The following is an 11,738-nucleotide window of genomic DNA, read 5'->3' on the forward strand; positions in this document are numbered from 1 at the left end:
GCCGCAAATGGCCCCACAAGCCAGGGCACAGGAGTGTCCCAGTGCCAAGGGCTGGAGGAGGCTGCAGCCTGCAAGCCTGCGTCAGGGCAGGAGGCAGCTGAGCCCCCTGCCAAGGCGCAGCAGCAGCCCAGGAGTCCTCACCTCTGCCACATGCCGATTCTCATCTTGGCAGTGGAAAAAGAGTGGGAGCAGGCTCTGGTAAACTCGTTCCTTCAGGGGCTTTCTTCCTTCTTCTTCTGCTGAAGACATCACTCTTCGAAGGAGAAACATGGACAGCAGCTGCACCTGGCTATCAGGCTGTATGAAAGGAAGGAAGGAAAAATGACTTCATCATTGGCTTCTTGTGGCCCACATTGGCGCAGGCCTGCAAATGCACAGGGCACAAAGTGTCCGGGCAGCAGGCAGTGGCCGTGGCTGGGGCACAGAGCCTTACATTGTCCAGGAGTTTCAGGAGCGGCTCAGCCAGCTGCAGGGCCCTGCGCCAGGATATTGGGGTGTCTTCATCTATGAAAATATAGCTCAGGAGAGCAATGCTCATCCTGGCCACGTCACTGTCCAAGTCCCACAGGAGGTGCACTAGTCTTCCTGTCAGGCTCTGAATTCTTTCGGCCTGTGCAGAACACAAGGGTGTGAAAGCCCGGGCAGCTGCCGCAGGGCCCAGAGGCCAAAGGGCTGTCCCAAAGCACTCGGGCAGCTGAAGCAGGAGGCAGGAGAGCTGGGAGGAGCTGCCTCAGTGCCCAAGGCAAAGGCCAGCCAAGGCCAAGTGACAGCATTGCCCAGCCTTATGCTGCCCACACGGCTTCAGCTGCTGCCCCCTTCTCACCATGGAGGGACGGTCCTTTAGCAGGAGGAGAACCCTGAGCACCTGGTGATGCATCTCTCTGGAGTTGTACCACAGGTACTTATACAAGATCTCCATTAGGCTGTCACCACAGTCACTCAAGTCCAAGCAATCTAGGAGCTGAAAGGCACGGGGCAGTGAGAGGGGAGCTGGCCGGCAGGAGCCTGGAAGTGCGCAGGGCTGGGCCCAGGCAGCAGCACAGGGCGGCGGGTGCCATCCCAGGCAGTTGTGGCTATGCCAGGGGACAGGGCTGGCAGGGAGCTGAGCGAGGTAGTGCTGGCCATCAGGCTCACCTCCACAAGGAATGCCATGGCAGAGACATCCCAGTGTGGCAACGGTTTGCTGAGCACCTCAAGCAGGTAGCTTAAGATGCTTTTGCACAAGTGGGCAGATGCACGACGCATTACCCTGGAAGGCAGAAAATGGCAGAAAGAGTCTCAGCAAGGGTGCGAAAAACCTCTCCCAGGACTGACTGACACAGTTGTCCTATTGCCCCAGCACCCTGTGAGGGTATTTGGGCCCTTCAGATGTGGCTGCTCCTGGGCACCCTCCTCTCACAGCCTTTTGCAGTCTCCTTGGCCATCCCTCGGTGACGAGGCCCTCAGGTCCATGGCCATGGGGACTGTGGGGGGCATCCCGGGCAGGGGGCACAAATGTCAGAGGCAGTGGGGAGAAAGGGGGCTCACCTGGCCAGCAGACCCATGGCATAGTGGTGGGTGTCAGCACAGAGCAGCGTGTCCCAGCCACGCTTGCGTTCCATTGCCACCACCACATGCTCCAAGTGGAGACTGCAGAGCAGGGCCTTCAGGGTCTGCACTGCAAACCTGTGTGCACAGCAAAGCCCAGGTGACGCTGGGAGCGCTGGCTCTGAGGCTGGGGAAGTGGCAGGGACAGGAGGAGTGGCATGGAGCACCTGTTGGGGCTGGTGGAGAGGCCGTGTTGCTCCTGGCATTCCTTCCAGAAGGTATGGACGTCCTCTGTCATATACAAAGTACTGAAGTACGTTTGGAAGAGCAGATGCACAAAGAGGCGGGGGAAATAGACTGTGAGGATCTGTGGGCAACAGGGCCCCTGGAGGATCTTCCACATCACCAGAGTTGCCTGCAGAGGACAAAGCAGCCCGAGACAGCGCTCAGTGCCGGGGCGTCCGTGTGGCAGGGCCTGAGCGTGGCAGGGAGAGGCCAGGGGAGACGCAGGGGGAGCAGCGGGCCTGGTGGCCCTGAAGCTGCCCCTAGGCCAGGTTTGTGGCCAGTGCCTGAAGCAGGGAGATGCAGTGGGGGAAGGAGGCAACAGAGTTGCTGGAGAGGCGGCCGGCCTTGCGGTGAGCAAATGCCAGCTCCCGAAACTCACAGTCAGGGAAAAGACAGCCGTCTTGTCCCCATCAGAGGTGCCCAGGTTTTTCTGCGGCCAGCTCCCCACCACATTGATGAGGAGCGGTGTCACTTCCTCTGAAATCCAGGGCGAGAGCAAGATGGTCGTCCACATGGCCATAGCAGCTCTGCGGGGTCAGACACAGCACCGTGGGCTGGGCAGCAGCGGGGAGCTGAGCTGGCCGCCAGCTCTGCCTGTGCCCACTGCCCCTGAGCAGCAGCAGCAGCCAGGCAGCCCAGCCCTGTGGGGACAGGCCCCTGAGGGGCAGGCTGGCAGCACGGCAGCAGGCTCGGGGGCTGACTTTGTACCAGGGCAGGCAAAGGGAGCAACCAGAGGGCCCTGCAAGTCTGTGTTGCTCACAGCCCTGGGCCGGGCTGTACAGGGTGATGGGCTGGGGAGCCCTGAGGCCTCGGGGCAGCTGGGCCCCATACCTGTCACACGTTGGGGCCACCCGCAGGAGAGTGATGGCCACATCATCGGGCTCTGCCTCGGCCACTTGCATCAGGGCCCAGTCCATCCTGTGCTCAGCAGCCTCATTGGCCATGAGCCACTGGTGGATGTACCTCACCACGCCGGGCACCTGGAGAAGGCACAGGGAGACTTGGAATGCTAGCAGAGGGAGTCAGCAATGTGCCCAGCTTCTTCCCCAGACAAGTGCTTCTCTTCCAGCCCACTGCCATGGCCTCAAAAGCTTCGAGTGAGCAGCAGGCGTGGCTTGGGAAAGCCAAGCAATTGCTGGAGGATCAAAGGCTGGCCACAGGCTGCTTACTTGCTCTGGATTGAAAAGAGCCGTCTCTACAAGCAGATCCAGCTGGGCAGCGCTGCTCTGTTCTGCCAAGACCTCTGAGGATGCCTTGACCTCAGTGTCCATAGGTCTGGTGTCTTCCTTGCCAATTCTCGTGATGAATTGGTAAAGAAACTGTAGGAGAAGGGCAGGAAGGCAGGGAAGTTGCATGGAGTGCTCCAAGTGCGGTGCTGGGCTGAGCAGTGCCAGCAGGCCCAGCCCAGTTGGGGATGGCTGCAGGTACCTGCGCTGCTCTGCGGAAGCGGCCACGGGCGGTGTCCTGCTCTTGTGTGCCGTCCATGGCTGCATCTGGCAAAGAGCAGCCAGAGCTGAGGGGCTGCGGGAGAGGCCGGAGAGCACAGCCCAGCCCTGCGTTCCCCAGGCAGGGACAGTCCCGGGATGCCCCAGGGGATGCAGCACGGCCACTGCTGCGGGGGCAGCCCCAGCCCCTTTTTTGTGCTGTCCATGGGTGTGTGTCCACAGGACAGTGTGGGATGGGATGAGATGGGATGCAATGGGATGGGATGGGGCCAAGATGGCCGCAGGCACCAGCCCTGTGGCCCAGCTCTGCCACTCACCCTCCTCCAGCGGCTGCAACTGCTGCACCTCTTCGGTCTCTGGTGCTGGGGCAGCTCCAGGGCCTTCTTCCTCGACCTCCTCCTCCTCCTCCTCCACCCAGGCCAGTTTGGGCACTCTTGGGGGTCGCTGCTCCCTATCTTCTTTCGGACTCTCCCATCCTTTCCATAGGAACAGCACCAGGGGATGGCATGGCATGGAATGGGATGGGGCCAAGCTGGCAACAGGCACTAGCCCTATGGCCGAGCTCTGCAACTCACCCTCCTGTGGTGCCTGGAACTCCTGCACCTCTTCAGACTCCTGTGCCAGGACAGCTCCAGAGCCTTCTTCTTCCTGCTCCTCAAGCCAGGCCAACTTGGGCACTCTTGGGGGTCGCTGCTCCATGGCAGTGACTGGATTTCTGGCTACTTGCAGGAGTGATGGCTCGGAAAAGCTCAGAGTCAGCAAGTCCTGCAGTCGTGCCTGGAAGGCACCTGCAAGACTCAAGTCCTGGCAAGATTGCAAGACAGCGAGTCCTGCACTTGGGTGTTGAGGGCTCCTGCCACAAGGACAGGAGGCTCCTCAACAGGGACTGTGGTCTGGTCTGGAGGGCAGAGACTGCAGGGATGGGCGACACGTCGGAAAAGCTCCGGGTCACCAAGTCCCACGGTCTGCCCTCAAGAGAACCTTAAGAAGGAAGCCTCGGGAAGGCCACAAGTCAGCAAGACCTGTGGTCTGGCCTCGAGGTCACCTGTAGGAATAATCCTTCAGAAAAGCTCCAGGTCCGACACAAAGGAGTGCGCTGTGCGGGGGCTCCTCACAGCACCGCTCTGGCGCGTCCTGACCCGTCGCGTGCACCGAGCACTGTGGCGTGGCCCTGTCACCGCCAGCTCCTATGGCAGCACGTGTCACAAAGGGCCCTTTGACATCTGCTCCCGTTGCCACCATCCCACAGTGACCGTGCTGCAGCGTGTCACAAAGGGCCCTTGCACACCCTGCCCTCCGCCCTGGGGCCGCCCCCATCCCCTCCCCCAAGTGGCCCAGCTTGGAAGGAATCCCTTGCCCAAAGTGTCTAAGACAGCCTGACGGGATCTTTAGGAACAGCTTGTTAGAAATGAAATGGAGGCAAATTTATCAATAAGAATTTTATTGAAAACTTTGTAAAATTTTCTCATGCAAATGTCACGGTGTTGAGAGACAGGTGTCTGCTAGGGAGGGCAGGAGCCTCCCTTGGAATGAAAAATGTAGACTCCCTCCTTCCGAATTATGATAATCTTGAAATCAAGGGGCTCTCAGGCAGAGATCTGGGGATAGGAATGACAGTTTTTTACTAATATTTATAACCAGGCAAACAAACAACAATAACTACAGCGTTAGCAAGAAAACAGAGCCAGGGACCCTGTGACAGCTTTCTGGGCTGAGACGGGAAAGGATGGAGGAGAGGCTTTGTTTCACAAACCCCCTCGGGTTGGCAGTCAGTGCTGGTGCTCCTGCAGGGCTCTGAGGAACACTCAGCTGGAACAGCAGGGATGAGCTGAGATCCCGGGCCAGTGGCTGAGGTGGATCAGCAGCTCCGTGGCGGTGGCTGGCACTGCCACACGTCCCAGCAGGACAGGGGGTGCGAGGCCACAAATGAAGAGGGAAGAAGGAGAAGAAGCAGCAGCTCCATCTGGGTGATAGCGAAATTCCCTTCTCCCCACCACAACAGCTCTGTACCCAAAGTGTTCTTCTCCGAAGCTGAAGAAGCCACCAAACTGTCCCCACCCTCCCCTTTTCCTGCCCCCTTCCCCCCCTGGGCCCAGCCAAACTCTTTGTTTTTCCTCAAGCACCCACCAGGTACCCGCAGTTAAGTTTTCCCTGCAAGTCATGAGTAAAAATTCCACAGGCAAGCCAGAACTAAATAGAAAATAAAGGACACCGAACCCCCAACACCTGTAAGTTGTATCTTGAGAGTCAGCCAGGATCTTTGTTTGCCAGAACCACCTCTGAATTTAATCAAGGCATTAGTCATCAAAATTATTTTGAAAATTTAAAACTCAAGTAGCCAAAATACTCAATGTAACTAATTGCTGGGTATGTTCTCAGCTCAGGTTGGGAGGAATGGGGTTCCCTCGAAGGGCTCACCCTGTGGGGTGGCCAAAACTCTGTCAATGGGCTCTGACTTGTAACGGATCCAGTGCAGGGACACTGACAGAAAACTGTGCTGTGGAACACAGGAATGCAATTATCAGTTTTACAGGATTGACTGAGATTTCCCTTCCGGAGAAACCAAGCCCTGTTCTAGCTGGAGGCCACAATGTGAAAGGATTTCTGTGCTTTACCATCACAAGCTTACTCAGTCTTTTTCCCTCACCCTCATTCACGTTAGGAACAATAATTCTGTTGTCCATGGAGCTGGCACCTTTTGAATTCCAGAATAATGTCCCCAAGGTCCTTTGCTGTTCAGCTTTACCGCGCTGTCTGTGGCTAACAAGGCTTGCTGGGGTCCTTTTCCCTTCGGCTGGAGAGGTGCCGGGTCCCAGTCCCTGAGGGACAGCCAGGCTCCTGGCTGGAATTGGTGTGGAAGTCCCTCAGGGTCACATCAGCCTTCACATGGAGCCCCGTGGATCTGAGCATTTTCCAAAGGGGCCATTGGGGCAAACAGGGAGATTTGGTCTGGCAGGGTCTGTAAAACAATATCCCATCCCATCGACTTGTTCTGGCAGAGAACACTTGGCTGCAGGGACATATTCCCATTGTTCCTGCTCAGGTCTCAGGATTCAAACAGTGTTGTCTTTGCCCAGAGCTGTTCCTTCAGCTGGCTCGGGAGGGCCATTTGGCCTCTGGACCCACACTCTGGCTCCTTTATTAAGACTGCTGGATCCATACCTTTTATCTCCACAAATGGAGGTGATTTCAGGTGGATGTCCTTTTTTTACAATTGTTTTTAAAACTGCAATATTGATAACTGTATTACCCTGCATTGTGGTGGAAAACCAAATCTTGTTCACTATTGTTTAACAGACTTACTTCAATTTCTCCTTGATAATCTGCATCAATTCCTCCTCCCGTGACATGAACCCTTTGCAAGGCCAAGCTCCAGTGAGAAGTTATCAAACCAAAGTGTCCTGGAGGAATCTGAATTCTTATTCCTGTATTGTAAACTGTCATTTGCTTCTGATTTCTCCTAATGAATTCCAGTGCATGAAGGTCCAGCCCTGCAGCCTCTGGGGTGGCCCTGGCAGGGGCCATCACAGCCAGAACAATTTCCCAGGCAGCCCAAGTCTCACTGTCCATGGCTGTGTTTGCAAATTGGGTGCAGCCGTGCACACCCAGGGGTTTCCATTTCCCAGTGGGCCCATTGTTAAGGGCATGGAGCCCATCTGGGAGATGGGTTCTCCACCGGGACAGGTTCCCATCTTAAAATCTCTTCATTTTATCAACTGCTCTTTTAACAAGAGTTCAACCAATCCTGCAGCTTGTAGATAGTGTGGTACATGAAAAACCCAGCAGTCTTAATCACTGTGTTTTTCCCAGGAACAGACAAAGCATTCCACATCACAGCATTGCCAAACCCTATAAAAATTGCCAGTTTTATCCCTTCCTCCTTTATTCCTTGTATACAATTCACAAAGTTTACCATTGACATTTGGGTCTTTGCTAGTCCTTTTTTGTAGGGTATTTTAGTGTTACAGTGAGCAGCCAAAGCTAACAAATTGGAATTGTCAGCATTATTTCACATTATCGATTTTTAGTTATATATATAAATATATATTATTGTGTTGTTATAATTATTGTTGTTATTGCTATTGTTATTATTATTTTACTTGGACAAACTAACCTGAGTTAAAGACTAAAACCTTCTTCTGTCACTCCACGTGGGAGCATTCTGAAAACAATTGTTCCTTCTCTTGGTGCTGTTAACAAAATCCATCCTCGTCTTCCCAAACCCATGAGTTCTTTTCCTTTTTCCATATGCAATGTTTGGATGCATTTTAAGACATCCAGCAGTTCAGCCTCTTTTAACCGACTGCCCCACTGCTCGCACGGTGCTCTGACCTCAGCCCCACTCCAGAGCCAGCGAACTCTGGGGAGAGCTTCCCTTCTGGGAATTACAGATGGGACTGATTCCTTACATTTACATGTTAAAAGTGACATTTTGTTGTGATCTGGCTAGACTTTGCCAGTTTTGTTTCAGCAGCAGGCAGAGTCAGCACCAAAGGCACAAACACCACCTGAAGGAATCAGTGTCACTTACTGCAGCTCCAAGCAGCAAAAGATGACAAAAGGAGCAGCTCAGCAATGAATCCAATCATCAGTGCCAAAGATTGCCTGCAGGGATTAACAAAGATCCAGCACCAGTTCCCCTCAGACTTTGCCATCCCCAGATCCACCCATCAGCTGGGGAAGCTGTCACAGCCAAGGGCTGGAGAGCCACTCCAGACACTGGGAATTGCTGCAGGTGCCTCCAGCCACAGGTGAGGCTCCAACCCCGCTGTGAGAGAGGGCCCAGCTTTGATAGTGCTGAATAAACAAACTGACAGCACTTCTGGTGTGGGAATATCTGGTTTCATCCTCCTCTTGGTTCCCTACAGAAGCCTGGCCAGGCCTCAAGGAGGAACCAAGGGAGTCAACCCTGACCATACACCCCAAACAAGGCCAGATGTCAGATTTCATGGCCTTGTCTGGCTTCTAAACACAGAAAGGTCAATCCATGTTTCATTGATGAGTGGATACATCTATCACAGTGTTCATGACCATGAATATTTCAGTAATGAGCAGATGGACAGATAACCTTTGGCTGGAAGGTTCATTCAGAGATCACCTTTGGCTCAGGGCCTGTTGTTCAGGCCTCACTCAGGGCCTGTTGTGCAGACCTTGGCACATCAGAAACGAGGTTTAGTGGGGGGCTTGACACTGCTGGGTGACTGGCTGGACTGGATGAGCTCAGAGGTCTTTTCCAGCAGAATGGATTCTATAATACCAGGATTCTATCTGCTGCATTCAGCTAGGTCCATTACTTAGCAGCATTACTTTAGTCCAAAAGCCCCCTCTTGCTCAGCTCTTGTGGCCTGAGGCTTCAGCTCCTTCAGCTCCCGGTGCTGAGCTGCTCAAGCTGAAGGAGACAACTGGGAGAGAAGAATAAGTTCATTCAATTCCTTCTGGGACACGGGGAGGGGAAATGTGAAAACAGGAGCATTGTTTGGTGTGGCCTCCTCTCTGCTCTTCACACTTTCAGTGCTTTGAACCAGCCAGGAGCTTTCTCCAGGATTCAATGAAGCAGCTGTTCCTGCTCCCAGCTCTGGCTCTTCCCAGTCTCTGACCTTGACTGGTTTTGTCCCTCTTGCTGTGCCCTCTGTTCCCCCAGGGGGCTGCCCCAGACTGAGGGATCAGATGCAGGCACTGCTGCTGCTCCCTCGGGACCAGCCCCAGTTTGGTTGTTGCTGTCAGTGCCAGCAGAAGCCGTGGCTGGAGCAGCGGGTGCTGACAGTGCCCCAAGGCCCGGGGCTGGAGGGGTCCCTGGGCTGGGGCTGGGAGGGAGCTGCCCCTTGTTCTCCCTCTGCCTCCCGCAGAGCTGGGCCGGGCACAAGTGGGGCAGCAGAGCCAACAGGGAGCCTGCGAGTCTCTTGCAGCCGTGCCTGCTCAGAGTTTGGCCTTGGAGCTTCAGGTGGGCAAAGGCAGCTGCTCTGCTCCCTCTGCGTGTGCCCGTGTTCAGCACTGCTGCTCCATCAGTCTGTGCCCAGCAACGGGGAAAAGCCTCAGCCCTGCAGGGCCAGGAGCTGCCGGGCTCTGCCTGAGCAGCTCAGCCAGCGGGAAGGGAGCTGCTCCACACGGGAACCAGGAGCAAAGGACATGCCTTTTCTAGGACATGTTTTCTGTAAAAAAAAACAACAAAAACAACAAAAGCAAGCAAAAAAACCCCCCCCAAAAATATGAAAGATAAAAATTACCCCCAAATGTGTAGTGAAAAATCTTCTATAACACTGGAGTAAGAAAGAGGTAACTGATCTTTTGAAAAAGAGAACTCAGCTTTGATTTTAGTTCCTTAGTTTGTTCACGTGCTAGTGAAAAGGATCCATTAGCTGCCTTCCTTGAGAGATTTTATGGATGTTTTCCAATATTAAGATATTTTACACTGCAGTTAAAGGAATAGAAAATTGAAATACATGTTCTTCATGACTGTGTCTTGAGTGTAAAAATTTGCAGTTTGGAACTTGGACCTAAATGATGAGTTCGGCGGGAGAAATGCAGCACTCAATATGAATGATCAGCAAGTCTCATTTATTGGTAACTCTAAAACCACTTATATAGCATCAATAATTAGGCTCATACAAAGTGTAAAAACAAGCTCATTATTGGATATTTTTATTTAAGGTCAACTCCACCTAATTCCACATTCCTGTGATTGTTCTTCTATGCTGAATTCACATTCTTCTGATCACAGCGTCCTGTTCTCTGTTAACAGTTATCACTAAGACCTTCCTGACCTTGCAACATCTCACACCAACTGTACTCTATTGTCTCATACTTTCCCAGCTAACTGCTGCATGGGAACATGACCTTTGCTCTCTAGCCATTCCTCTACAATTCCCCTGTTTTCTTTTTGTACTAACAAAACTGTAGAAGTAGCCCTTTTCATCATGTTTTGCAAGCATTGCAGTATGCAAGGAATAAACAGTAACACAATCACAATGATCAATATAACAATTGCCATTTGTGCCAAATATTTTAACCATCCTGTGAGACCTAGGGATTGAAACCATTCCTCTAATGGATTTGTTTCCATGGTTAATATTTTCATATTGTTCTGTAGTTGTCGGAGATGAGCATGAATAGACACTGAATGGTCAGAAATATTCATGCAACACATTCCATCAAAGTCTTCACAGCCATGGCCCTGTGCTAATAGCAAAAAATCAATAGCAGCTCTATTCTGCAATACAGCATGCCTAACACTCTTCATTTCCAAAAGCAAATCAGACAAAACCTTTGATGTAATATTAAACTGTTTTCCTGTCCAACATGCCAGTCGTCGTAACTGTGTTAAGGCTTGAGCACTAGATACTCCAGGTGTAAAAACAGATGACACAATCACTGTAGGACGTTCCCAAAGTTCAACCTGATCCTTGCATTCTGGCCCCAATTGGAACACACTTCTCTTTGTTCGTTACCTGATTCTATTGGCTCCTCATAGTTGCTGTATAGTGGGTGCAAACAATGTCAATTTCCCAAAATAACAAGGCCCTCCATAAATGTTTGCTGGCAGTCCTTGCCATGCACGATGTCCACAGATTAGAAAAATACCAGGTGGTAATTGCAGAGGTGAACTGCTAGAATTTACCTTGTGAGACCAATTGCCACAGTATGCATCATTATTCTGCAAATACAGCAAATTTTGTGGAGAAATATTTGAACCATTTGGCCCATGAGACTTTTTTGCATGATTGTTCCTAGCCCAATTGACAAAAGTTAAACAATAATTGCTAGGGGCTGAGCCTAACAGTCTTAACTCTCGTGGCTCTGACCCGGTAACATTTAAACCTGTAGCAATGTACCAAATTTGAGCACCAATGGGATTTGCTGGGATTAAACCTGTGTCACAAATATTGATCATGAATCTACCTGATGGAATTTCACATGTTTTGTTTGCTTCCTTGGGCATTTTCCAATTCTTTGTCCATTTTTTAAACATTGTGGCATTGAGTGAATCATCTAAAGGTGCGCCCACTAAACAAGTTCGAAAAGGATCTGAAGGGGTGGCCATTGAAAGGCAAAAATTATCCTGTCTAGTTTGATTAGCCCACGTTACCCACGTATTTTGTCTCTCTTCCATGTCAATCAAAAACCCTTCATTTCCCTTTATCATGGTAAACCACCATAACAACCTGATCAGAGGTAGTCCTTTAAGAACCTTAAAAAGATTGTGGCAGTTCAGCCAGCATCTTGGCTGGATCCCATGTGAGATCTTGCTTCCCTTTTCTGTTACCCCTCTGCCTTGCCCGTCGATTCGGTTGCTTCGAACCACCGGCTGTTCCATCTTCTCAGCAGCAGGGATAACTTTCAGGGAAAGACCCTTTCTCTCGAGACTGCCGTTTTAAGAATTGCTCCCAATTTTTATTTTTTACCCCTGGAATATCACACCTGACCTGTGTAAGTGTTTTATAACAGTGTATTGTGGTTATTTCAATAATATACGGCAAAGGGGTA

General features: G+C 51.9%; 1 protein-coding gene across 1 annotated transcript; it reads right to left on the minus strand.

Annotated features, from left to right (window-relative positions):
- Nucleotides 1–433: 433 nt before the first annotated feature.
- Nucleotides 434–4,430, minus strand: LOC147646739 (maestro heat-like repeat-containing protein family member 1). Its single transcript, XM_086873079.1, has 10 exons — nucleotides 3,833–4,430; nucleotides 3,575–3,733; nucleotides 3,241–3,305; nucleotides 2,982–3,131; nucleotides 2,644–2,792; nucleotides 2,192–2,339; nucleotides 1,755–1,942; nucleotides 1,528–1,665; nucleotides 1,135–1,249; nucleotides 434–961 (listed from the first exon to the last, which is right to left on the minus strand). The coding sequence occupies exons 1-10, from the start codon at nucleotides 3,954–3,956 to the stop codon at nucleotides 731–733; spliced, it is 1,467 nt and encodes a 488-aa protein (XP_086729205.1). The 5' UTR covers nucleotides 3,957–4,430; the 3' UTR covers nucleotides 434–730.
- Nucleotides 4,431–11,738: the final 7,308 nt, after the last annotated feature.

This window comes from Cyanistes caeruleus, unplaced genomic scaffold (assembly GCF_971803275.1).
Source record: "Cyanistes caeruleus unplaced genomic scaffold, bCyaCae1.hap1.1 HAP1_SCAFFOLD_81, whole genome shotgun sequence".
Lineage (NCBI taxonomy): Eukaryota > Metazoa > Chordata > Aves > Passeriformes > Paridae > Cyanistes > Cyanistes caeruleus.

Coding starts and splice junctions, on each gene's coding strand:
- LOC147646739 (XM_086873079.1), bottom strand. CDS start 3,956: ATGGAGCAGCGACCCCCAAGAGTGCCCAAGTTGGCCTGGCTTGAGGAG. Junction 3,734..3,832: donor GTTCCAGGCACCACAGGAGG/GTGAGTTGCAGA, acceptor TCCTATGGAAAG/GATGGGAGAGTCCGAAAGAA. Junction 2,793..2,981: donor CTCTTTTCAATCCAGAGCAA/GTAAGCAGCCTG, acceptor TGCCTTCTCCAG/GTGCCCGGCGTGGTGAGGTA.